This window comes from Fusarium redolens (assembly GCF_020744475.1).
Source record: "Fusarium redolens strain MPI-CAGE-AT-0023 chromosome Unknown BKA55scaffold_40, whole genome shotgun sequence".
In the NCBI taxonomy this organism is placed as follows: Eukaryota; Fungi; Ascomycota; class Sordariomycetes; order Hypocreales; family Nectriaceae; genus Fusarium; species Fusarium redolens.
In genome coordinates, this window is record NW_025763703.1 from 59140 (window position 1) to 84726 (window position 25587).

The following is a 25587-nucleotide window of genomic DNA, read 5'->3' on the forward strand; positions in this document are numbered from 1 at the left end:
AATACTTTCTATTTAAGCAGGGCAATATATGATATCTCAGAACGGTATAAAGAAGAAGACCGAGAAGGAAATAGGCAGGAGTGGTAGTTAGCCTAGGGTAGACTAAGCAAGTAAATAAAATTATAAGAGGTGCGGTAAGCCTAAATATAATTCGCAGATATCTAAGAGGGAGTTATAATTTATATAAATAATCCTAAGTAGTATTTTAGAATTAGAGATATTATAGGTATATAATTAATATTGACTAAGATGGTGTGTTAGATACTCCGCCGTTTGTTTATCTCCTCAGTTGTCATCTCTTCAGTGCCTACAAGCCTCAATCTGTTGAACAGGTGTCTGCCACGTGCAAGCAGGGGTCATCTAAGATTGCGCACGTAAACCGTAAAGCCTCCAAGGGGCAGAATTTGAACACAACACAACATGAATACACGAATCTGCATTAATGGACCAAATACACGTAATGCCTGACAAGAATGTTCAATGAGATCTACTAGACATTGTCGTTAGATAAATGCGAAAAATCTCCACTCTTATCTTTACCCGTTGGCTCGAGCCAACGGGTATAGCTATATTTTTAGTTAGAAGAAAACACTAGGGCAAGGTAGCTTAGATAGTTAATACTAACCCTATCCTAACCCTAAGCGGGGTTTGCTTCTCGGCCACCCTATTCTCTTCTTACCCAGAGAATAACAAAGGGGCAAGCTTCTTATTAAAGGTGTCAAAGTTTTCACGAGCCCTAAAACGGTCCGGGCTGGGGCGAAGCATGGGGAAGACATGGAACCAGCTAAAGGTTGCCTACCTGCCTAAATTAGTACGGTGCATTCTCTTCACAACTAAGCCCTACTAGTGAAGACAGGGTTGAAGTTTACATGTGACCGATGTCATGAGAGAGCGACCAAACTAGCGAGGGTTAAGTACACAAGGATTTCCCATTTAGGAAATGCTCCCAGCCGGCATATTTCCAAACCATGACACGCTAGTGGCGATATTGTGATCGATGGTTTGGCAGCTATATACCTAGCGTGCAACGCTTGGCACGCCCCGCAGTTCTTATCGAGGCTCGCGCCTTGTTTCCCCTCTCCAGGGACGGATACCTGAGATGGCAACACATAGCAAAGCCCATACCGTGGAGGCTGAGAAGGGAGAGAATCGGCTTGGTTGCGAGTCGTAACGGGGGAGAAAGGGAAAAAAAAAAAAAAAAAGCAGCGGCGTGAAAAAATGACGAGCTGAAGGTAAGGATAACCTCAAATTGAGTGAGCTACGGTACCGTTATCACGATCTCACAAGCGGGAGCCGCTCCCGCTAACAACGGAAGCGTGGGCATGACGCCAGAGCAGACGCCATGCAATTATCACAACATGCGGCTTCTTGTTCGTTTGTGTACCAACATTGCCCCAATCTCCATAACAATCATTACAGCATCATCGTCATGAGCCCCGCGGGAGGGGGGTTTCAAGCATTTCAGCAAGCCACGGCGCGCAGATCATAGACTCTTGGGGGCACCGTCGTTTCTGCATTGCCCGGAAGCCAGGATCAGGATCGCTGATCGTCTGCCTTACCTTAGGGAGCTGCTAATCTGAGGAACACCCTCCAGGCTCTGGGCAATCTCCCGACGGCATGGTAAACTGTGGCAGCTGTCTCCAGCGAGTTCCACAAATAACTTCATCCCATCAATTATCGAAAGGCTCCGCGAAGTAACTTACCCCATGTTATAAAACTACATGCTGCAGGGTTTTTTCAGCAGCGATAGCGTGCCTATCAGTTATGATCTTATCGTTTGACGACGTGCAGGTCGAGCGAAAATCGGTGCTGAAAGAGGCATAACTAGCCTAATGGTGTGATTTTAATTGGATTAAATCCCTCTGGGAGTCACCGCGTCGGAGCCTTTCGACAATTGACGGGATAGTGGCATCTTTTCCTTGTTAGAGAGACCGTGCAGAGATATCACGCTCCTCGTGGACTCTCTTCTGTCCTTGCTCTTGCTCGCTTGGTTGTGTGTCTCGCAAGCCGAGGCTCAGTCTGGGGGCTTTGGCCGTGGGTCGAGTCCTCAAATCTTGAGGACCAACGCTCCTCAGACAGTGGCCTCTCCCGTCTTTCCCTAGTCCAAGTCAGTACTAGTCTCCCCGCTCTCAGCTCCCAGCTTCCTTATCCACTTTTCCACATCGGGAAGGCAGAGAAAGGAAAAGGCGTGAAAACACCCTCCGTCCAAAGTTACGAGTCCTGATCCCAGGTTCGCGGTCCACGTCACACAAGACTGCATGTTCCAAGCTTGTAGGGGATCTTCTTTCATCGCACATGTGCCTACCTTGTTGCCTTCTAGTCAATAGGAGGTCAAATTCCGCTTGGGAAGATGCACCAAATCCTAGCTCTCTGATCGGAGTTTTCCTAATGTCCCGACTGGAGGCACTCGACAGAGTTAGCGATATGACAAAGCATGTTAGCAGCTTGCCGACACGAGTCGAAGCATCCCATCCATTGTACGAATTCATGGCTTGGTTCAGCGCCCGCATCTTGATCCACCAAGCCTGCCCAGCCCCCTCTCCCCCAGTCGCCGTGCCTCCATTGGCTAAAGCCCCAGACCAAAAACACAGATCGCACATGCAATCAAATCCGACGAGCCCCCGATTGAGCGCCGAGTATCGCTAACATCCCCCTGTCCGCATCTGTTAGTGCTTACTGCCTGTCTCAAAACAAGCACAAGAGGCCATCTCGACTACGTTGGGGTAAACTTAGAGGCCCCGACTGCAACTGTCCAATGGACACATTCAGCTCAGGTCAGCTCGGACTCAGGGGAGTGTGGTGGGACCGATGAGGTAAACACCAACCAGGAGCAATGCGCGGCTGCCGATGGGCCCCGGTTTCTCGTAGAGCATGTCGGTATCAGTTAAGAACCTGCAGTGCCGTGCCAATTCCACTCACGTCAAGCAAAGATCCTCGCTTCACCCAGCACGGCGGTAGCAACTGACAGTTGCTCCTCCATGGGTTCCTTTGCCCACAATGACTGCTCAAAACTTGCTTCGCGAGTATCAGGGCCATATTGTGCCTCAGAGCTACAATGCCGGCTTCGTCGCCCTCAGCTTCGTTGTTAGCTTGGTTGGTGCTGGCTCGACGCTCGAACTCATCAACAGACGAACCGGCCTCCGGGGTCTGTACAACCAGTATGCTTCTCCCTCGGCCGTCTCAAACCTGACTCTTATTATTAGACTTGATTGTTGACTGAAACAGTTTACTACTCATGAGCTCCGCCGTTACGATGGGTGGAGTGTCCATCTGGTGCATGGTATGTACTTGCTCGCCTTACACTGGATTCCTTACATACACTTACCAGGTCCTTCAACATGCAGCACTTCGTCGGTAACCGAGCCATCGATCTCGCCAACGGAGAACCAGATATGCAGGTGGCATACTCGAGCGGATTCACTGCCGTATCCTTCTTTGTCCCCATCCTGGTGCTTCTAGCTGCCTTCGTCGCCGTCGGTACTAACAACTCCGTGTCCTGGTGGAGGCTGATCACTGGAGGAGTTCTCTGCGGCACTGCCGTCTGCGGAATGCATTATCTTGGTAATGCTTCCATTGATAACTATACATGCGTCTATCGACCAGCATACGTCGTCAGTTCCGCAATTATCGCCATTGTTGCCAGCAATGTGGCCCTCGCCATGTTCTTCGTCTTCAGAGCCATGTGGGCTAATTCATGGTGGAAGCGAGTCATTTCGGCCGCAGTGCTCGCCGGCGCTGTGTCTGGGATGCATTGGTGTGCTGCTGTAGGAACTCATTATCGACTTGTCAAGATCAAGCCAGAGGGCAATGAGCCGTCGAGAACTGCCACTGTAGTTGTGGTCATCTGCTTGGTGAGATCATGGACTCCTGTCAGCATGTATGCAAACCCCGCGCGTCGCTAACCTGCAACAGTCACTCAGTGCTTGTTTCATCATTGCCATCTCAGCCATCCTCAGAGCGAGAAACATGAGGCGATCTGCCCTCCGCGCCCAGCAGATCACTCTTGGAGCCGCCATCTTCGACAAGACAGGGAGGATCCTCGTTGACCCGGATGGATTCATTCCTAGCACAGTTGTGACTGACTCCTTCTTGGAAAAGGTGAGTGTCCACTACCTGAAGCTCCGATGACTGCAGACTGACCGAGGCAGAATACCAAGGAAGGTTTCAATATTGGCCACCCGCTTTTCCACTGGATGTTTCTAGCATCCAGGAACTGGGGCATGATCGCGAGTCTAGTCGGAGGCATGAGACAGCACGTATCGCAGCTGCCGCACTCACGTACGCATAAAGACGGACGGCGTGGCATTCAGCTCGTAACTGACCACGGCGAGATGATTGAAAGTTACGACATGATCTTCCGGGAACTCTTTTGTCTCGCTGCGGCGGCGCTTGCTGACCGGCTTAGAAATGACCTCACGTCAATTGGAGTGTTGTGGGACGAGATTTTGCCAACAGGTGCGAACCGCAGACGGCCGCGGGCTCAACAGCAAAAACCTGGCCGGGGGGGATTTGCCCCGGAGGCTATCGAGACCGGTGACGATAAACATGACAGCCTTAACATGGCGGAGAAGGGAATCAACATCCGACAGCAGGACTACGGGCGTGGATCGCTGATGTTCTTGATCAGCCGTGCCGATTCGGACCGTGACGCCGAACGATTTGTGTCAGCCGGCTATCGATTTGCCGAGCTGCATCAGGTCAGCGAAATCATCAGGTCGAGCATGCATATCAAGAGCCACGAGTTCGAGACGAAACTACGGGATATGTCAACCTACACAAGCGAGCAGAACTATCTGTTCCCTGGCGTGCATCTAGGCTTCTTTGCAATTCGAGCCCGAGTCAGTTCGGGGTTCGAGGTCCTCGCACAAAAGGGTGCCCGAAATCTGCTCCCATCTATGGCTCTGCCATTCAAGACGCTCGAGGATTGGCAGGTCCATTTCCTTATGCAGTTTACCAATATGTCGGTCTCCAGGATCCTCCGGAGCTTCAAAGACGACAATGCATCCCAGCGAACCACTCGGGAGGCTGAGTTTGCGGGACAGCTCTCAGATACTATGAAGGGTCTGCGAGAGTGGACGCAAGAACCCCTTTTCGAAGACGCCGTTCTCACATCGAGTACAGTCCGTGTGCCTTGCCGAGGCGATGGAGGGCGGTCAGAAGCAACCATGATCGCGATGCGGCTGGTGATCCCCATCCATTCGGTGCTGAGCAGCCCCAACTGCGAGTTTGTTCCTCTTAGCTTCTTCAAGATGCGACAGGGGTTGCCACAGTTCAACCAAGATTTCACGCAAGGCATTCATGTGGAATTCGGACATATTCTTAAGACGATAGATCGTCGCGAAGGATACCAGGACAGCACCATTGGGCTTTCATCCAAAATGTGGCCATTCGGACGATCCGATACCTTAGTAGAGGCGCGACGAAAAGCAAAATCCGTGTCCGCCGCACTCAGTGGCAGGCGGCTTCCATCACCTGACTCAGCAAGATCAAGGTCAAGCTCAACCATCAATCTCTGCCCGCCTGGAAGCGTCAACCGGACGAGATCGCTTGATTCGACAGATGATTTAGGGGCGTACCCGACGCGGGACGAGCTACCACAGGCAACGCCGTCATATGGTGGCATCATGGTGTTCCAAGAAATCACCATTGATGTAGAGGAAGGGAAGGAGACAGTAAGGGCGCAGAGCAACGGTACCGTAACTTCGGATACGATCGCCCTGGAGAAGACAAACTCGAAGTCGTGGCCGGGAGTTGGCATCGAGTTGCAGACCATGGGCCATTTTGGAACCAACGTGCAGGTTGGGGCCCAAGTGTCTAAGGACATTGAAGCTCGCAGAGGCGCGTCAAGTCATGTTGCTTCGTTCGTTGATGTACTGTTTTCTGAAACAGTGGAGAGTCGCTGAGGCGGACCACGTGGTTAGACTGGGCTTGTAGGTCACTCTTCTCCCGCCGTCCCCCCTCCTACCTTCGGCACAGATGGCACCTTCATGCTACCACGTTTCCCTCGCATCAGGTCGCGTGACGAACAATTAAACAAGCTTCGAGGCAGCCCCGGTATTCAGGAGTATGATGTGCTTATTATTGGAGACAGTGCCACTGGTGCCTACGTCGCTCTCCATGCTGCCACTCGCGGCCTCAAGGTTGCTGTTGTCGAGCGCGACGACTTCAGCAGCAGTACCAGACAGCGCCCCATCTGAGCTCCTGGCTGCTCATAACGCTACCTTTGACAAGTGGTCTTCCAAGCCGTTATTTTGAATGATGATGCTTATCTCTTGGCGGTCAAGAATACGTATAAGAAAAGGGAGGTGAGGAATTTGGACGATGATCGACAGAGGGAGATGGCCAACCGGGGCCATGTGGGTAAGCCTGTGATCCAGATGGAGGGAGAGAATGGGGGCTTACGGCGCGTATATCTGGTTCTTCGCTTGTCACGGTGTGGACGTTGAGAAGGAGACTCGAGTGACGAGCTGAGGCGACGGCTTGGGTGGGTTGCACATGTTGAGACCGTGTGACTAACGTGGTCTGATCTGTTAGTGGCTGCAGCGGTTGCAGGCAGCGTTGCTTATAAATCAAATCCAATCAAACAAACTGTCAAACAGATCAGTCAAATATATCAAAATCTCATTTCAAATGAAACAAATGCAAATACCGGATTTGAATAACATATATTTGATACAGGATAGTAGATTGGGGATCTAATTTGCTCCGCTGATGGATGCCTCTTTGTAGCCTACCCGGAACCTGAGTGAATGCCTAGGGAGTGGATCTGACCAAACAGAGTCTTCGCTGATACTACCCGTTAATGAGCAACTCCCATCATCGGCTTCCACTGGAACGGCGCCGGGCGCTGCGATGGCGTTTTTGTGGATCAAGACATCATCCATTGGCCAGAGCTGTCAACATGTTCAGCGCGTTCAAGGTGGCCTATCGTGCTTGCATTTCTTTTTAAGTAGCATTCCATCAAGTATTCCCTTCTTTCTTGACGCGATTAGGCATAATGAGTACCTCGCAGTCGCTTTCTATGGCTTCTACTCCTTCAAATTTCATTGAAGCTGTTTCTTTTCCCCACGATTATCTCCCTCCAGAAGCTGAATACCAATCTCGAGATTAGTTAGTTACAGCAATCAACGCCTGGGCTGTCACGCGAGGTTACGCGTTTATTGCCCGAAAGTCAACCATAAAGACTAGCGGCCGTAAAATCGTTACTTATGCATGCGATAAATCTTGGAAGCCCAAGGCTACTGTTAACAAGGGAACGAAGAGCCAGATAACATCTCGAGCCACTGGCTGCTTGTTTTCAATCTTAGCCAAGGAATCACTCGATAAAACCACATGCTCTTGACACCACCGAACAGATGGACAATTCTTGAAGCATAATCATCCTCCAACTCACCATCAGGCCATCCAGTATATCGCCAATTGGATGCCTCCGGCAAAGCAACCCTATCAGAACTTGTGTCTGCTGGTATCTCCCCTAGAGGTGTCTAAACATTTTTACGTGAGCAGGATCCAGATTCGTTAGCAACTAGAAAGGACATCTACAATCGGATTGCCGAGCTGAAGGATGATATGCATGAGGGTCAAAGCTCCATCCATGCTCTGATCAACCAATTGCATCGTGAAGGGTTTTGGAGCCGAATGCGAATCGATGAGAATCAGCGAGTCATGGCAATCCTAGTTGCCTATCCTGGTTCTATTTAATATCTTTAGGCTTTTTCTGACCTCTTGCTACTTGATTTCACATACAAAACTAATAAATATCAGATGCCACTTCTTGATATGCTTGGGGTTGATGTTTGTTAGCGGTCCTTTTGTATTGCATCTGCATTTCTCAGTGGCGGGCAAGAGGAAGATTATATCTGGGCCTTGGAGCGACTTCAATCTCTTTATAAAGTCACCAACGCCAAGCTCCCATGTGCGGTCTTAACGGATCGTTGCCTTGCCTGTATAAACGCAGTCACAGTCGTCTTTCCATTAGCATGATTATTGCTTTGCCTTTGGCATGCAAACAAAGCGATTCTAGCCCAGTGCCTTCCAATCCTTACGTTGCAGGAACATCTTGCCGCTGGCATTGCGGCAAAGGCAACAGCAAAACAAAGGATCTAAACCTGATGGCTGGCAGACTTCGATAATTCTTGACATTCTATCACGCAATCACCCCCTGAAGCCGTTTTTGAGGAACGTGTGGCAGAATTTGAGAAGAAGTATCTTCCAAATCACATTCAAGAAGTTACATACATTAAGAAGACCTGGCTTGAGCCATACAAAGAAAAGCTTGTCAGAGCCTGGGTAGATCAGCATATGCATTTCGGTAATATGGCCACCTCGCGCGTTGAAGGCATCCATGCATTATTGAAGTCATATCTGAATACAAACAAGTCTGATCTCCTTGACGCCCGGGGAACTATCAAGCACGCAGTTGAGAATCAATTATCAGAACTGCAGTCAACACAAGTCAGGCAGCATACCCGGAAGCCGACGGAGCACTTAGACAGCAGCCTGTTTAGTGTTTTGCGCGGCGGGGTTTTCCATGAAGCAATGAAGAAGGTCGAAGAACAGCGGAGGCTATTGGAGAATATCGATCCGCCTGTTTCCTCGGTCTGTACAGGGACCTTCACTCGACCATTTGGTCTGCCTTGTGTTCACAAGATCAAGTCATTGCAAGACCAGCATAAAGGCCTTCACATAGATAACTTCCATAAACAGTGGCATCTCATCCGTAACGGAGCACAGCCACGACCAATTCTCGAGCCAGGTAGAGTTGAGTCAGGCATTCAGAACAGGCCAACACTTGCGCAGTCAAGCACCCAACGCGAACCAAGTGCATTTAAACGATTCGAGGCCAGGGCGCCGACATGCTCGATCTCCTTGAACGGCCGTTCAAGGAGATCGAAAGCATGTCCTCTCTGGCAGCAGGAGGCACTGCTGGAATCTTTTAAGCCACATCTGGTTAGGCCGTCGCCCATACCTCTAACACTGGCTCTCAAGAAGCCGAGGATGCCTTATTCAATCAAAGGCAAGAAGACTTGGTCGACGAGTCATTGGAGCCTTTGGGTGGTGGTCAGGACAATGAGAATTTGGTCGGTCAGACTAACAATACTATCATAGCCGGCTCTGCCCTGACGAACCCTAGGCAGTTATTTGCAGATATAGCTCATATGTCACTAATAGAGGGGCAGAATGGCAGTGCTGGATATCCCGAGCCGGTGTTATTACCTGCTCTGCCGCTTTATCCCCTAGAAAGGACTTGTTTTATATAATAGATATCTCCGGAGTTGGCCATGACGATAGTAATAAGGCGCAGATTAGAGAGGGTTAATAGGTAATTAAAGCTGCTGCAAGGATAAGAAAGAAGGATAAGAGATAGAGATATATAGGAGTAATAAGAGGGCCTGGTAATGCTGATATTATTAAGGTAATCTATAGAGATAACAGGGAACTATATATAGACTAAGAAGCAGCTCTAGGAATAGATATACTAGGGGCAAAGATCCCTAGAGAGTGGCTATACCTAGTTAAGGTTAATAAGGCTAATTAGTTAGTTATTCTTTATTAATAATAACCTTTAATTTAAAGTAAGTAAGGTACTTAGCTAAGAAAATAAAATAATAATAGCTAAAATAAACTAGCTTAATAATAAGGGAAATAATAAGGCCTATAGGCTAATAATAAAGTATATAATAAAAAAAAGTAATATAAGGAGTTTCTTAGAGGATAAGTACTTTTACCTTAAAAGAGAATTAGCAAGAATTAGCATATTTAAGCCTAGAACTAGTATAGTGTAATACTATAACTACTAGAGGCTAGGCTATAGGGCATTTATCTATAAAGAAATACAGAGATATAGTAAATATATAAAGTAAGGATATTATTATAGGTAATATAAGACAGCAGAACTAATATATATATTATAAAGAGGGTAATATAAATTATTCTATTAGGCATATTGATTATATTAATATAAGGAGATAAATACTAGGCTATAAGTATATTAACTATATATAAAAAAGAATAATAAAGTATATCTAAGTGTATAATAAATAACCAAGACCTTTAAAATTATATAGTATTAGTAATAGCAGAGCTATAGGTATATATAATTAAAAGATAGGTAATAATAATACCTAATTATTATAGTAACTAAATAAAGATAATCCCTATTAAGATATATAAGCTATATATATTATAATAACTAATCTGCAGTATATTCTAGGATATAAAGGGACTTAGAGGCAGAATAGGTTTTAACCTTATTTCTAGACCTAATAGAAGTAATTATTAGGTTCCCTAAGAGAGATATACTAGGAGTATTAGTATATATAAAGGCAAGAAACTAGTAGGTACTTAAAGCAGTAATAAGATAATTATATATAATAATTATAAAGTTCTATAATAAGTCTAGTAGAAAAGCTAATATAAGTTTAATAAGGGATTTTAATTATTATAATATGCTATAGGGAGGTAATAAGGTAATAGGAAGGAGGTAAGGTAAAGGTAGGCTAATTATAAAGCAAATAGGGAAATATGGCCTTTATAGCCTGCTGCCCTATAGTCTAAAATTAACTTTAGTAAAGGGGATTTAAGTAAGCTTCTTTAAACCTAGGAGGGTTAATTATTACTAGGGTAGAGAGTTAATTTAACAGTATTCTATATATAGGAATAGTAATACTAATTAGAATAGGGGTTTATATAAAATATATTATATCCTTTTATATAAAGTGCTATAAGGGGGTATATTATATTATTAAATAGTCTTATTATTAATTAAAATATAATTATTATTTAAATCTTATTATTAAGGACTAAGTTATTATAATAATTACTATAATGGCTTTAAACTTATTATCTAAATTATATAATATAATATATCTTTATATTCTTCTTTCTATATATTACTTTTTTATATATTAGGTTTATAAGTTTGCCTTTATACCTAATAAAGTTATTATATATTTAAAAATATAATATTGTAATATATAGCTAGAGTATTAATAGGATCTAATAGAGAAAATAAAATAAATACTAAATATTCTTTATAGTTAAGATAAACTATATTATTATTTATAGTACCTAATAGATATAATTAAACTTATTTTATATCTTATGCTACTAAAATCAGATGGTTTAAACCTATATTATCTGTCACAGGTGCTGATTGGGAAGTCATTGTCTGATTAACATTGGCTTGTATTGGAGGTTGGATGGTCTTGCTCAATGACGTGTCGTATGGTTTCCCTGGGGTACCTCGCTATTAATAGGGATAGTGTGGGGCGGGGTACCTACCAGAGCTCCTCTACAAGTAAAAGGATATTTAACCCTAAGTTTATATATCTATAACTATAGAATATATTTATTAGCACTTTTATAAGTTCTAACTTACTAGCTATTAATAATACTTCTTTACCTTAATAAGCTTAATATATATTATTAACTATTTAAAAATATAATACTTTATACTATTTAGTAATATACCTTTTACTATTAAATAGGTATTAGGTTCTTGTATATAAGTAAGGATATTTTTAAACTTATAATTAAAATATTAAAACCTCTAAGAGGCAGAATTTAATAAAATAAAATATAAATATACTAATTTATATTATATAATGCTATTAGTAGTTATAGTTAGAAGTTATTTAGGTTAGATAACTTATTATATAATAGATAATTAAAGTATAGTATCCTTTTAGATAGGTTATAGGAAGAAGGTTAGGGCTAGCTAATAAGTAGGGCTTTTTAGCTAATATATATATACCTAGGTTTAAGCTATAATTAAGGTAGTTAATTATAATAATTTAACTTAATAAAGCTTTACTAGCTATAGGGGTAATAAATATTTAAATTATATTAGATTTTAAAGATATTTAGATATACCTTTTAAAGCTAATTTATAATTTCTTTTTTTAAAAAAAGAATAATATATATTAAGATAACTTACTTAATAATATATAAATTTATTATAGCCTTTAATTATATCTGTTCCCTTTTTAAATATTTTATTATTTTTAACTTTAAATTAATAATTTATATTTTTAATAAAGTATATAAGTTTCTTAATTACTAACTAGCATTATTTAAAAACTTTATTTATATAAAAGGGTTATTAGTAACTATTTATAGATATAGGTATATAGATATTTATATTTAAAAACCTTAAAAACCTTCTTTTCTTAGATTATAAGATATAGCGTATTATATAAACTTTATATATATAGTATATTATATTACTAGTTTTAAAAAAAAGGGCTATTACTAAGATACTAACAGGAATACTAATTAAATTTATAAAAAAGATAATTTAATCTTGTATATATTAATAAATTATTTTAGCTAGTATATACTAATATATATTAATAAATTAATAATAATAATAGTATTCTTAATTAAATAAACACAATATAATTTATAAATTAAATACCCTTTTATAATAAAGATAAGACCTTTTATTACCTTTAATTTAAATACTTAAGGCCTAGAGTACTTAAGTACCATATAGGCTAATCTTAAGGAATAAATATTAAAAAGATCTTTATAATTAAGTATAATACTTATAAAATAATATAGATAAAGTATTAAGTCTATTAATAAAGATAAGGCCTATTTAAAAAGGCTAGAATTTAACTTCTTATTAATTTCTAGTATATAAGTAAGAATCTAGGCTATATTTTAGCTATATTAATTACTAACTATTACTCTAGCTATACTTAAAACTATTATCTTCTTAATTAAACTATATTAATACTTATTAATATACTTAAGTATTTACTTAAAATACTAAAATAATAACTCTAATATAGGCCTAAAGTTATTAAGTATAATACTAAAATCCTAGATAGTTATTAAGTAAGTAACTTCCTTAGTATTAAAAATAAGATATACCTAAAGCCCTTTATATTATATATTTAAAGTTAATATAATAGCATAAAGCGTTTAAGGGATATAATTAAAGAAAAAGCTTATATAATAAGAATTAAAGTAAAGCTACCTTTATTCCTTTAGGTTAAAATCTAATATATTACTATATACCTATAAAATAAGATATTTAAATACATTTATAATTAGAAGATATTATATAAGTATTTTTATATTTACTTTACCTTTAAAAATAGTATAATTATTATAAAGTATAAGCCTAATTAAATATACCTATATATATGTAGCTATAAAGCGTTTATAATAATAACTAATATTTTTTTTAAAAAAAAAGAATTAATAATAATAACTTAATTCCTAAAAGTATATAAAATACCTAGTTAAGTATAACTTAATAAATATTTATAAGGTTTAAAATCTATTAATTAATAAAGTTATTTTTATTAAAAATATAATCTTTAATAAAGAGAAAATATTCTTTAAGGATATTTAATACCTTAGGGATAACTTAATAAAACTTAATAAAAAAACAATTATTTAATACCTTATTAAGGCCAAGGTGTTATAGGGATTTAATATTAATTCAGATATATTAACCTAAAAAAAAGATAAGGAACTTAGTACCTTACTAAAAGGACTAATATTTAAGTAAAAGGCTATAAGTTATTTACTTAAAGGGTTAAAATGCAATTTAATAATTATATAAGGTAAAACTAGTAAGATATTAGTTATAAGAGATTATAATTAAGAAGATCCTAATAGGACTAATTACCCTTATATAATTACTTAATTTGCTCCTTATCTAACCCTAAAGACTTGCCTTTTATAGCCTGCTGCCCTTTTAGTTATTACTATTAAAAAACCTCTTATAAGAAAAAGGGGGGAAAACCCCCCTTAGTTATAAGCTGCTAAGATAGTATATATTTTACCTAGTACTAGCACTTCCTTAGGATAAGATAATATAAATAAAGTGCCTTATATTATTTTAACTTTAAGTAGTTATTACGAGGTTATATTTAATACTAAGTAATTTATATTTATATAAGGGACTTAAAATAATAAGGTAGTAAGTAAGTAAAAGCTTAAGAAGTAATTAAGCTTAGCTAGCTATTACCTTAATAATAGAGAACCTTAGTTTATAAGATGGTAAGGAGAATTTACTAAACTAATAGATTTTCCTAACTATAAAATATAATTTATAAAGTTAATAAATTTAAGTAATAGCTAATACTAAATATATTAATAAGATATATTAATATACTAAAAAGGCATAAAGACCTTAAATACTATTTACTAAATAACCTATTTTATAAGGCAGAAAAGACTTATTTTAAAACCTATAAATAAATATACTCTTAGTATAAGGTTTAAAGAAAAGAAGCTATAGGTAAAAAACTCCTAGATTATATATAAATTTATATATATAAGTTTAATAAGTATAAATAGTTTATTAAGTATATGGCCTGGCTTACTATATAAGGCAATTAATAAATTAAGTTAATATATAAGGATACTTATATATTTATACTTACTAATAGATCTTTTTAAATACTTATAATTATAGCTACTTACTTTAATTTAAAACTTCTTTAATATAATATTATTAATACCTATATTAATATTAAATTAAAGTAAGATATCTATATATAGATACCTAGAGGCTACTAAAAGCCTAGCCTAATTCTTAAACTTTAAAACATACCATATAACTTATACTAATTACTATTACTTTAGTAAAAGAAATTAATTATTACCTTTATAAATATTAGGTTTAAATCTATACTTTATAAGCTATATTATTTATTAAAAGAACGAATATTAATATTTCTCTATATAAATAACTTTATTATTACCTATAAGAAGAGTAATTAAAAATTAATTAAATAAATAATAAGCAAGCTTTAAGAAAAATACTAACTTTCTAAAAGAAATATATTATAGTAATTTCTTAAATTTTAAGTTATTTATAATTAAAACTAATATCTAATTTAGTTATTATAATTATTATTTATAAATAAGATTACAAGTTATTTTAGGATTTAAAAGGGAAAGCCTTTTCTTACTTTAATAATTATAAAAGAACTTCTTTTAAATAAAAAGTATATATTAAGAGTATTAATATAGCAGTATTAATATAAGACTGGATTAATACTTTACCTAATAGTAATTACTTAACTTAATATTGCCTTTATTATTTCTTAACTTTATTAATTTAATATAAATCTAAGTAATAATTATTATAAGGCCTTAGACTACCTATTCTAGTATTTATAAAATACTAAGGCACTTATATTATAACTTAGTAAAATAGATACTTTTAATATATATAATAATACTTTTTTTACTAATTATATAATTAATTAAAAGAGCTTGCAAGACTATATAATAAAGGTATTTAGAGGGATTATTAAATAATATATTAATAAGCAGGATATTATAACTACCTCTATAATAGAGGTAGAGTTACTAGTACTTATATAAGCTATAAAGGAATTTATATTTATTTCTAAATTAATTACTAAGCTTAGTATAACCTTTAATAGCAGAAGTATTATTATTTAATATAATAATATATAGACTATTTACCTAATTAATAATAATATAGCTCTCCTATAGATTAAATTTTAATATATTAATATCTATAACTACTAGCTATACTAGGAAGTACTTATTAACTAGATTTTAATCTAGTATACATTTAATACTAAGATAATTATAAATAGCCTTATAAAGGTAGTACTTACTTAGTAGTTCTAGAAATTTATTATATAAATTAGCTTAATAAATATTAATAATATAATTTAAAAGAGAAGGTTTAAGGAGCTTACTATAAAGGACTTTATTAAAATAAAGGAATAACTTAATAGAGAAAGAGCTATATAAGGGATTAAAAGGATAGCTAACCTAATAATAGGAATACAAACTGGATAGACTAAGCTATAAAGGCCAGTCTAGGGGGGTATATTAAACAGATACTAGGATCTTATATATAAGTAGGGATATTTTAAAAGTATAATTAAAATAGTAAAATCTCTAAAAGGCAGAATGTAATAAAATAGAATATAAATATACTAATTTATGTTAATAAACTAAATATATATAATATTAGATATATATTACTTTCTAATATAAACCTAGCACAGACTAGTTTATCCTTTAGGAACTATAACTATTATATCTCCTTATACTTAAGGCTTATTCCTAAGGGTTGTAATAGGGTTTAAATATATTTTATATCTAAAAGCAGGTAATTTATAATTAGCTAAAAGTTTTTAAAAGAACATTCCTAGCTTTTATATAATATATAGACTTTATAAGCTATATATACCTCTTATTAAGTCTAAGTTTATTAAAACTATAGCTTAGTCTTAATAAGCTTAGTAGCTACTTTATATACTCTTAGGTCCTTAACCTCTTTATAAATACTACTTATACCCTCCTTATTATAAGTCTTAAATAGGCTAAAGAGATATTTATTATTATGAATTACTTACCTTAGCTAGATAATAACCCTATATGCCTTAAGATAAATACTAAATATTATCCCTATTTAGCTTACTTTTTTACTTAAGTTATTTTAATTAATATAAATAATATCTATTTATAATACTTATAGTTATTCTAGGAGTTAAAGTTATCTAAATATTATAAAGAGATTTATAAAAATTTAAAATAGTAGCCTATTTACTAAAATTACCTTAATTAGTATAAGATCCCCCTAAGTATATAATAATACCTTATACCTAGCCTTTTTAAAAGTTTTTATAATTATTATACCTAATTTCTTTTTAAGGTCTATTATAAATAGGTTATATTTAATATTAATATTAGAATTTATTAAAAAATATACTTAAAGCGCTCTTATCTATTATAGTCTTTGTGGCTTATATACCTAGCCCTATGCCCTAATTTTGCCTTAATACTAGGCTAGATCTATTTTAGGTATTATTATATTAAAAGGGGATTTTAGCTTATCTTAGGCTTGCAGTCAAACTTAAGCATCTAGGAACGATATTTAGGGAAGGAGAGAGGAGGGTCTGAGGTTTCAGATCACCTCTAGTTCGACATTGGTTGTCAGCCCCCACTGGAATCGGCACAATACAACACCGAGCCCTACTTTAATAAAAGCTGCAAACGAATATTGCAACGCAATGCACATATCCTGGCCCGTGCACGCTCTGGGGGTTCACGGGGCTATTATTCCGCTATTTCTGTATTACTAGCTAAGCTAAGTGAGTCATTTTACGTTTGCGATAAGGTTCCTACAGGGGAAAGGTCGGGCGGATCCGTGGGAGAATACAGGTTACTTAGAGATAAGCCAGAAGCACAGAGTTTGTCATTAAGACCACCAACCATCTGGGAAGCGGTATGGGATGTTAGGTGTCCCGCGGCGAAGACAGGGGCTTAGAGCACGAGGAAACCTTATTTACCCTGATGGAGAAAAGCTAACATGTAACCTAATGTATATATGTATATATGTATATTTTTCATCCAGGGGGCCTTCGGTCCCGAAAAGTCTCCTAAGGGATCACAGGACATGCTAAGCTAGACCATTACAACTGCTATCGCATCCAACCTCATCCAGAACACTTGCAATGTCCACTCGCACTAACAGAGAGCCTCGCAAGCACTTTCCTACTCGTAGCTAGCCCTGGCGAGTTGCGTGGTAGCCACTATCGGATTCATATAGGGTAGGCCAGCTCGAGTAGCTCCCAGGCAAAATATGCTGAGATGTCAATAAACACGCTGGTCCCGCTTGAGATGCACATTCATGCAAGTCAAAGCATAGTCACTGGATTTCGCCTATTAATAGGTTCTGTGTGATATTAATTCTGCCGTGATTAGAAATATATCTCCAAGTTGTCGTCCTATAGTCTGAGAACGCCATTTGTGTTCAGACAGCAGTCTAAGGGTCTAGGTCCCAGACCAAAATCCACACTCGGCAGACATACGACTGACCCCCCCAGACCTTCACATGGAGGCTCAACGTCCATGGCCCCATCGTTCAACTTTGCGTACGTAGGCTGAATAACGAGCTCAAAAGAATCAATTCTAATCAGACGCCAGGCTAGCTCGAGAAGAGCGCGAACCTAACGCGGATGGGACAGGGCTCCAAGCTGTGGAGCCAGGCAGCAGATTCTCTTGCGCGTAACTCGAAAGGCTTCGCTTGCTCGCACTTACCCGTGACACATAACACGCCGTAAGTCAATATAAAGAAGTACCATAACGGCATTGGCAAGCACGCAGGGATAAGAGGTCTAGCCGTGATTAATTGTTACATGGCTGCTACGTAAGGCTAGTAAAAGGGGATGAAATTGTATAGTATCTTAGCTTAATAATCATTTCTTAGCAAGAAATATATATCCTTTTAGCCTACTTTTACTATTATTGGATTAATTATTTAATTCTATCTTTTATAAAGAAAACCCTATCTTAATTTGACCTGATTTGCTGTTGGAAATTAGGTTGCAGTTAAAGATATCTAAGTTTGGCATCTTGTCCTGTCTTTCTTATTATTGGCTCACACCGTCAGAGTACCTTCAGTTTAAGTTATTTTCATCGGCTGTACACCCTTTTCATATCCCCTCTATTGGCTTGTGCCACTTAAAGAGATTGGCTGCTATAGCTGTAGGTACAGTCCGGGCGGCTGTGCGGTTTGCAGTGGCTACAAATCGACTCAACAACACGCAACGTTAAAGACAGATTGCGAAACCTTCACTGGCAGCATTTTGGAATTTGCATGGCCAAGAAGGACGTCAGAGGGACGACGCCGCTGAGGCCACAGACCCCCAGATTTTCACAGAGATGGAGAGCAACATAATTATACAAAGACATTTAATTCTTCCCCGTCCTCAACGGTCACAAGATTTAGAGATATCGCTTCTTTCTTTATGCGGGATAATAGATAATGAACTACTGCCGTCGAAAGAGTATGCAACATGTTCTCCCTCCACCTCTAATCTCTACCTGGCCGTCTAGCACCCAATCTCTCACACCCTCCTGCATACACATTTACAGACAGGGGTAAGCCCACCGCAGTAGGATTCCGAGCAAGTAAAAAAGTTACAGTTGCCATATTGCTTGCAGCACTGCGATATGCAATCTCCTTTTATAGTAATTGCGTTAATTCCTCGCCATTAACTGAACAGAGAAAGATCCGACTTACGCTTGGTACAAGCCCGCTTCTCCTACAAACCACATATGTTAGCTAAATTTTATATGTGTAATATGCCTTGGATCGAGAAGAGGGGAAGAATGAGGGAGGTCAGGCATACGAGGCTTTCAACTTCATCAGTCGGCGCCGCAGCGGCTAGGGCCACGAGCAGAGTTGCTACAGCGAAGAAGCGCATACTGTTAGTTGTATACGAGACGTGAAATGGTTTCTCCTGATTTGGTGTAGTGTTTTACTTATTGCAAATTAATATTAAACAATGAGGCCACTGAAGCAAGTAAAGGATACTATAGATATTTTATATATGTGTTGCTACTTGCTAGCAGGGCACGAGAGCGGGGTACGGGTAAATTATATGTCTTTTAGGCATCTAGATATAGTACTATCCTAGATCTAGATAGTTCTTCCTATCTTAATTAGTATAGATATAGTCTTTTAATATTTAATATTACAAATTAAGCCGCGCTTACGGGAGTCTAATAAAGTAAAGCTGTTAAAGCAACAACAGTAAGATCGGACCTCTAATTACCCGACAAGTCTTAATACTATTCCGACCATATAAGAGAGTTAATACCTAACGGCATTTTTATTACTCCGCATATTACTCTCCCTGCATATACGGGAAGACGATCTGCATTAAGAATCGATTCGATGTGCCCTTCCCCGCGTTATGCATCGCAGCGTCGTATTAAATTCTTTAACAGGACTAGCAGTATATAGTGAGCCTTTTCCTGAGACCTTATTACGACGGTTAGTTATAACGGTGTAAGGCCTCTATTGAAATGGAACATTTTTTATTAAGAGGGGCAAAGAAGAGTAATCGATAGAGATTGTACATAGCTTTATACTTTGACAGTAAATCTCAACTGGAATCATACCGCCTGGCATTAGCCTGTTTAATTTGAGCCGCCCCTATTCTGAAGGACCCTATGGGTGTCACACTCTCCTTAGGTATTTGGCCGAGAGTTACACCGACAGTGGTGGCATGTGAGCACTCGGACTCTGATGATCCGACTGGCTAATGTGCAATATATTTGTTTGTCCGTTGTCTTATATTTTAGGTATAAATACGCCTAAGCAGAAATTATTTTTCAATGCTTCCATCGTCAGCTCTAGGAGTTTTCTATGCTATATAACATTAACACATCTTCACCTGCCAATATGCATCTATTTAAGCTTCTCCCTCTCTTTCTGGGCCTCTCGCTTGCCCTTCCGGCTGCTGAAGCCGATCCCAATTCACTCGAGGCTCGAGCATGCACATACAGTACATTCTCTTTACCCTCTCTCCTCAAAGTTGTAGACCAATTTACTCACCGTTTTGCAGGTAGTTGCGTCTCGAAGTGCTGTAAGGACGCTGGGTGTAATGGGTTTTTGAATTGTGGTAGATCTAGGGTGAGTACCAGAGATACATGCTTGAAATTAGCAGTTGGGTTTGAATATTTGCTAAGTGTCGTCAGTGCTCGGGTGGTAAATGTACATGCCACTGCCAATATAACTGAATTCATTCACAGTGGGCAAGAGCCACGGTCGACGTAAGTTTCCTAGTATTATGCACAATGTACTAGGAATTAAATAATAACTAACTACTATTCCAAGAAGCGCAATACAAGAATAATTTGAGACTACATGCGAGGCTATTATTCTAATGTCTAGATGTTAAGACCCTGTGTTTATTAGCCTCATCGGCAGTCATTACAATCTAAGAAATACCATATAACTTAGGAAGCACGCATGAGCAACAGTGAACTCAGCGCGCTCATTCTTATAACTTTGCCTGCCAACCATTAACCAAGAAGTTCATCACATATTGCCAACATAGCATCCGTAGTATGCAATGCGATATACCACCCGCGCCTATTCCATAATATCTTTTCTTTAGAGAAATTCCTTTGTTTGCATTTATCCCTATAACAGCAGCCCAAAAATACCTCAAGATCGTGTCTTACAGTCATTCTGTAACCTTTCCATGCCTGCATCGCCAACGCCAACACTAACAATGCCCCCGAGAGTCAAGCTACTGTGCACTTGTTTACCTGTCCCAACTTTAAAAGTCTCACCTGGACTCGTGTATTGTCAAAGGGGGCCTGCCGAAATCTAGTACACAATTGCGACTTAGGTTTTCAGCACCACTACCTGAATTGCCAGTCTTCTGTGGGTTTATTGAATATAAGTTTGTATCACTAATATGTCAATACATTCATTTCGGCCATTATGTCTATGTTGCTGTTGCAGTTCGTGGTCAAAAGTAGAAGCCTCGACGGCCCTCATTGGCGGAGCACTGTGAGCGCTACACTTCCGTTTCTGGACTAGTAGTATCCCGTTATCGGATCCGTGAGAAAGATGGAGGAACGATTAATGATAATTTGGAGAAAAAATTGAACCTAAAATGGTTAGAATTATTGATAAACTTTAGAGGGGTAGGTAGAGCACACTTACTTGAAGTGTCTATGCCATTGTTACGTTGTGTATTTTATATAATGGGGCGTGCAATTGTTATCGCGGTGATACTCTATTTTGGACCCTACTAACTAATAACCAAATCAACTCTAATATACATAATAAGCAACCGTCGCCGATAAGCAAGCCTTACACTTTTCCTACCTATATCTTACTTTTCCTTTAATTAATTAATTCTTAATTATAAACTATATTATAATTTAATATTAAGGTAAATACTTTTCTTACCTTTTAAGCCCTTTAAAATAACTTAATATTAAATTCCTAATAAGCTATAAATAGGTATTGTTCCCGTACAACGGGGGAGGAACACTGTTCGTCAATCTTGTTCTGCGAGAACAAGCCTGCTCGATCGAAAAGTCCAAAAAGAAACTTGGTGTTCATTGTAAGGGCTCCGAATGCCTCACTACCTCTGTAGGTTGCTAGGATCAATGGTATGATGAGAGCTTGAAACATAGGAAGCTGGTCAGATGAAACATGAGCACAGTCGTGACTTTGCTTCTGATAGTTGAACTTGGAATAACCTTAGCATACTTCAATGGCAACAATACTTCTACCGAGTCTCACTAGTGTTTTACTAAGATCTTGCAACAAGACGTCATACTGGAGCTGCGCCATTTCTCTTGTGTTGGGGTGCTGTTTCACCCAAAGGCCAGCGACAAGTACTGATCGTACAAGACGTTCTGGTTGAGGTGTGCTGACAAAGATCCTGTGGCCAAGCAACGGCCAATGCGGATGAATTCGACAAAAGTAGAGTTCAATCAGCTCCATGTTCTCTGAACCTAAGGTTTGGTCAATGCATACTATATGTTCAGGTCTCGTCTTAATTGCGAGGGATTCCTCTGAACGCAGGCTCTGGGTCACACAACTAGTGGTGAACATAGCCTGGACTACCTGATTGCCATTCGTACGAGTTGAATTGATTGCATCATCGGAGGAAGCTAGAGGGCGTTCCTGCCTACCGGCGGTGTCAGGCTCTGACTTGGGTACTTTGTGGGAAAGTGCTATATGCCGATTACAAAGGTCCCTAGCAATTAATTAACAGCTTGGTCGTAAGATAACCGCTGTCTATATAGGTTGACTGGTACTTTCTGTTGAATGTGGCGGTACACAAATGGCACTGAAATGGTCGGAAATCAGTGTGATCCTTCTGGTGCCGAACCAGATGCTCTTTCCGCAAATACGAGCGGGAACAGTTTCTTTCCTGGCACTCGAATCGATCTCGCGGGCCGACCATGGTGTGAGATGACAGTGATGACGGGATACGCTTGCAGGATACGCTTGCGGGATGATGTGGGCTACAGTGTGCATTTTATAGAATCTTTCACCAACTAAAAAAGAAGATTGCCCCATAAGAGATTCAAGCTACAAGCCGTTTGGGTAAAATGGGGCTAGTCAGCCCTGTTCTCCACTTACGGTGTGAAGATAAAGGCGGTTGACCCTATCTTTAGAGCCGACCGGGGCAAAGTGTTCTGCGATCCCGACACTTCCGAGTCGCAAGTTCGCAGAACTGTTATGCAAATACTACCCGGATTTCCGGGCGGCTTTGACAGATCAGAGGCCGCATCGATAGAAGCCGTGGACATAAGGCCTGAATAAAGCACCAGCTGTCACACAAAGCCCAATCGCCATAAATCCAATCCATTAGAATAAGCGCTGCTATTAGATCATATATGATTTCTACTGGTGCTAATAAATCTAGTATCCCTTTAAGCGGTACAGCCCTTCAGGTCACTCGCCCCACTTTGCTTAGTCACAAGCTTAGTACGTGCAGGGTACTAGGCAGACCTGGTACTGCTGCCGAGTCTGGTCTGTGAGGTAGCTCTTTGTAACAGTCAAAACTGCTGGGACTTTTACCATTATACAAATTGGTATGTACCGCTCAAAGGGATAAGAAGCTGATGATCAGGGACTTGCTAAAAAGCCTGGGGTTTATAGGTAAGCAAAACCTTATTTTATTCTTCTATGTTTATACTGTATAGTGCATGGGCATCTTCCTCCTTGCAGATTTAGGTGTGTGCAGAAGTACCTTTTGTTTTGTTCATTTTGATTGGCTTTACGTCCCTGTCGGTACCCCGCTGCAGTCTTGTGCCGGTCAAAGAGATAAGAAGATCAGGCCCACAGGTTTTATTATGGGGTGCCTCGGCAGTTGTAGCTAGGCTCCACTCAACCCCACCTGCCTGCATACTGGGAGATCTGCTGATGCTATCTTATTAACCAAAACACTCAAAAAACCGCTCTATATGAAGACTTTTCTGACCAAGTTTCTGGGGAGCTCGCTTCTTTTTCCCCTTAGTTCAATGTTCATTGCAGTAACCGATCAACATACATCAAACTTCTCTATTTGATCGCCGAGAATAAGCACCAATAGAGACAACCTGGACCATGTCGTACCGTCCTGAAGAGCCAGGGAACAACAGCATCATCAATAGTGATGTCGGCACATATGCCAAGTTGTTCAACAAGAAGGTTGACCCTCATAACGAAGACCTCATCCACTCTGTCATTGAGAATGGATTTGTCATTCTTGAAAACATGTTCACTGAAGCTGAGGTTGAGGAGGCTTGTCAAGAATTGAAGCGACTGTCTGAATCCGATGCTGCCGGCCCGGCCAGTAGTGGCGGTCGCAACAAATTTGAAGGCTTCCGTACCAATCGTATTTACGCTTTACTCAATAAGTCAAGGGTCTTTGATAAATTCGTTGCTCACCCAAAGATCGTGGCTCTTAACGACTATTTCTTCGATCCTGGTTGGCTGGTGAGCACATTCCAAAGCATCACCCTCCAGTCAGGCGCAGAGGCTCAGACTTTGCATCACGATGATGGCTATATTACCGTCCCCCGGCCCCACCGGCCTTTTGGGTCTGTAAGTCTTGATACCTTTATACCCTCTCAGCTCCTCAAGAGTGTCCAGCCTTAGTCCGGACGTGAGATTTTAGCTAATACGTGGCTTCCAGGCTATTATGATTTCACTCGACGCATATACAGAATTCAACGGTTCGACTGTTGTTGTGCCAAAATCCCATGAATGGGGACCAGATCGCATACCGAGTCGTGCTGAGGCCCTCCCCGTCGTTATGCCACGGGGAAGCATTGTTTTCTTCCTAGGCACATTGTGGCATGGCGGTGGTCAGAACACATCGGACCATGAACGTCGCGCTCTCACAGTCCAGTACTGTCAGCCTTGGGTCCGCCCAATAGAGAATCAGATTCTCGCTGTCAACTTCGGAAGACTACCTGAAATCCCCAAGCACATTGTCGACATGATGGGTTACCAGGTTGGTAAACCTTTCATCGGCTTCGTCAACGGTGAAAGTCCTCTCAAGGCTGCCCAGAGACACTTGAAACGCTGGAAAGAGTCAAACGTCATAAGCAGTAAGCTTTAGCAACGGTAAACGTTGGGAGTAAACTGAGTGGATAGTTCAAGTAGGGAGGAGAAAGCATGGATAAATTGTATAAGATAGCTCTTAGTCGCACAATAATTCAAAATGCCAATCGGTAGAAGGAGCAGTAATACTCTAATGGTCAGTCCGTGTACTTTTGGCTAAGTAGAGTTAATATGACAGATTTCCTTTTAACGGAGATCTCTCAGTCTACTAGAATAATTCCTAACCTCTTGGTCTATGCCTATATACAGTATCTTCAACTAGTGAAGAATAGGATGGGGAGGAATTATTATCTCATGCATGGATAGGCAGCTAAGGTCAAATGAGCGCTTGATTTCTAGAGGAGCGACGAGAGTTGGTCCTTATACTCATGTTCAGGCTGCCGATCGTCGAGGCAGCAGGACGCTGACTGTGATTTAGAGTTCATGGCAACCGTAAAGTTATTCCCGATGGTTGTGATCCTTGCCCTTGACAGATACAGTGGGTCACCCGAGCTGCAGGCTGAGTTGATCGCTGGTACGCTACGGAAGTTCAATATTACTGCTCAAAACCTCGGCTATTATATGGGCGATAATGCTACATCAAAAAACACCTGTTTAGAGGAGCTCTTAAAGGTTTTTGCCGCCTACGTCGTATCAGGATCCCAGTCTCTTGCATGTGTGAGGGGGTTTTGGCTAATGAACTAGCTATACCTCAACCA

At 39.6% G+C, this 25587-nt stretch overlaps 5 protein-coding genes across 5 annotated transcripts; 3 read left to right on the forward strand and 2 right to left on the reverse strand.

Moving 5' to 3' along the window:
* Positions 1–2997: 2997 nt before the first annotated feature.
* On the forward strand, positions 2998–5903 carry BKA55DRAFT_530888 (uncharacterized protein; the record flags this gene model as incomplete). The annotated part of the gene is made up of 5 exons (XM_046189177.1): positions 2998–3158; positions 3226–3280; positions 3345–3851; positions 3913–4098; positions 4149–5903. 5 exons carry the CDS (start codon positions 2998–3000, stop codon positions 5901–5903), a joined length of 2664 nt encoding a protein of 887 aa, XP_046040884.1.
* A 12803-nt stretch (positions 5904–18706) lies between these two features.
* BKA55DRAFT_587299 (uncharacterized protein) lies at positions 18707–19426 on the reverse strand. Its single transcript, XM_046194639.1, has 3 exons — positions 19149–19426; positions 19040–19061; positions 18707–18979 (listed from the first exon to the last, which is right to left on the reverse strand). Exons 1-3 carry the CDS (start codon positions 19221–19223, stop codon positions 18864–18866), a joined length of 213 nt encoding a protein of 70 aa, XP_046040885.1. The 5' UTR covers positions 19224–19426; the 3' UTR covers positions 18707–18863.
* Positions 19427–20206: 780 nt separating this feature from the next.
* BKA55DRAFT_600390 (uncharacterized protein) lies at positions 20207–20665 on the forward strand (the record flags this gene model as incomplete). The annotated part of the gene is made up of 3 exons (XM_046196517.1): positions 20207–20437; positions 20557–20577; positions 20642–20665. 3 exons carry the CDS (start codon positions 20207–20209, stop codon positions 20663–20665), a joined length of 276 nt encoding a protein of 91 aa, XP_046040886.1.
* Positions 20666–21377: 712 nt separating this feature from the next.
* On the reverse strand, positions 21378–22842 carry BKA55DRAFT_587304 (uncharacterized protein). The gene is made up of 6 exons (XM_046194640.1): positions 22591–22842; positions 22070–22529; positions 21731–22015; positions 21480–21678; positions 21444–21448; positions 21378–21420 (listed from the first exon to the last, which is right to left on the reverse strand). Exons 1-3 carry the CDS (start codon positions 22737–22739, stop codon positions 21767–21769), a joined length of 858 nt encoding a protein of 285 aa, XP_046040887.1. The 5' UTR covers positions 22740–22842; the 3' UTR covers positions 21378–21420; positions 21444–21448; positions 21480–21678; positions 21731–21766.
* Positions 22843–23597: 755 nt separating this feature from the next.
* BKA55DRAFT_629165 (uncharacterized protein) lies at positions 23598–25067 on the forward strand. The gene is made up of 2 exons (XM_046196917.1): positions 23598–24367; positions 24459–25067. The coding sequence occupies exons 1-2, from the start codon at positions 23888–23890 to the stop codon at positions 24885–24887; spliced, it is 909 nt and encodes a 302-aa protein (XP_046040888.1). The 5' UTR covers positions 23598–23887; the 3' UTR covers positions 24888–25067.
* Positions 25068–25587: the final 520 nt, after the last annotated feature.

Coding starts and splice junctions, on each gene's coding strand:
- BKA55DRAFT_587299 (XM_046194639.1), bottom strand. CDS start 19,223: ATGCGCTTCTTCGCTGTAGCAACTCTGCTCGTGGCCCTAGCCGCTGCG. Junction 19,062..19,148: donor CTGATGAAGTTGAAAGCCTC/GTATGCCTGACC, acceptor TGTGGTTTGTAG/GAGAAGCGGGCTTGTACCAA. Junction 18,980..19,039: donor GAAGCGGGCTTGTACCAAGC/GTAAGTCGGATC, acceptor TTACTATAAAAG/GAGATTGCATATCGCAGTGC.
- BKA55DRAFT_587304 (XM_046194640.1), bottom strand. CDS start 22,739: ATGGTCGGCCCGCGAGATCGATTCGAGTGCCAGGAAAGAAACTGTTCC. Junction 22,530..22,590: donor ACCGCCACATTCAACAGAAA/GTACCAGTCAAC, acceptor ATTAATTGCTAG/GGACCTTTGTAATCGGCATA. Junction 22,016..22,069: donor AAGATCTTAGTAAAACACTA/GTGAGACTCGGT, acceptor GGTTATTCCAAG/TTCAACTATCAGAAGCAAAG.
- BKA55DRAFT_629165 (XM_046196917.1), top strand. CDS start 23,888: ATGTCGTACCGTCCTGAAGAGCCAGGGAACAACAGCATCATCAATAGT. Junction 24,368..24,458: donor CCCACCGGCCTTTTGGGTCT/GTAAGTCTTGAT, acceptor CGTGGCTTCCAG/GCTATTATGATTTCACTCGA.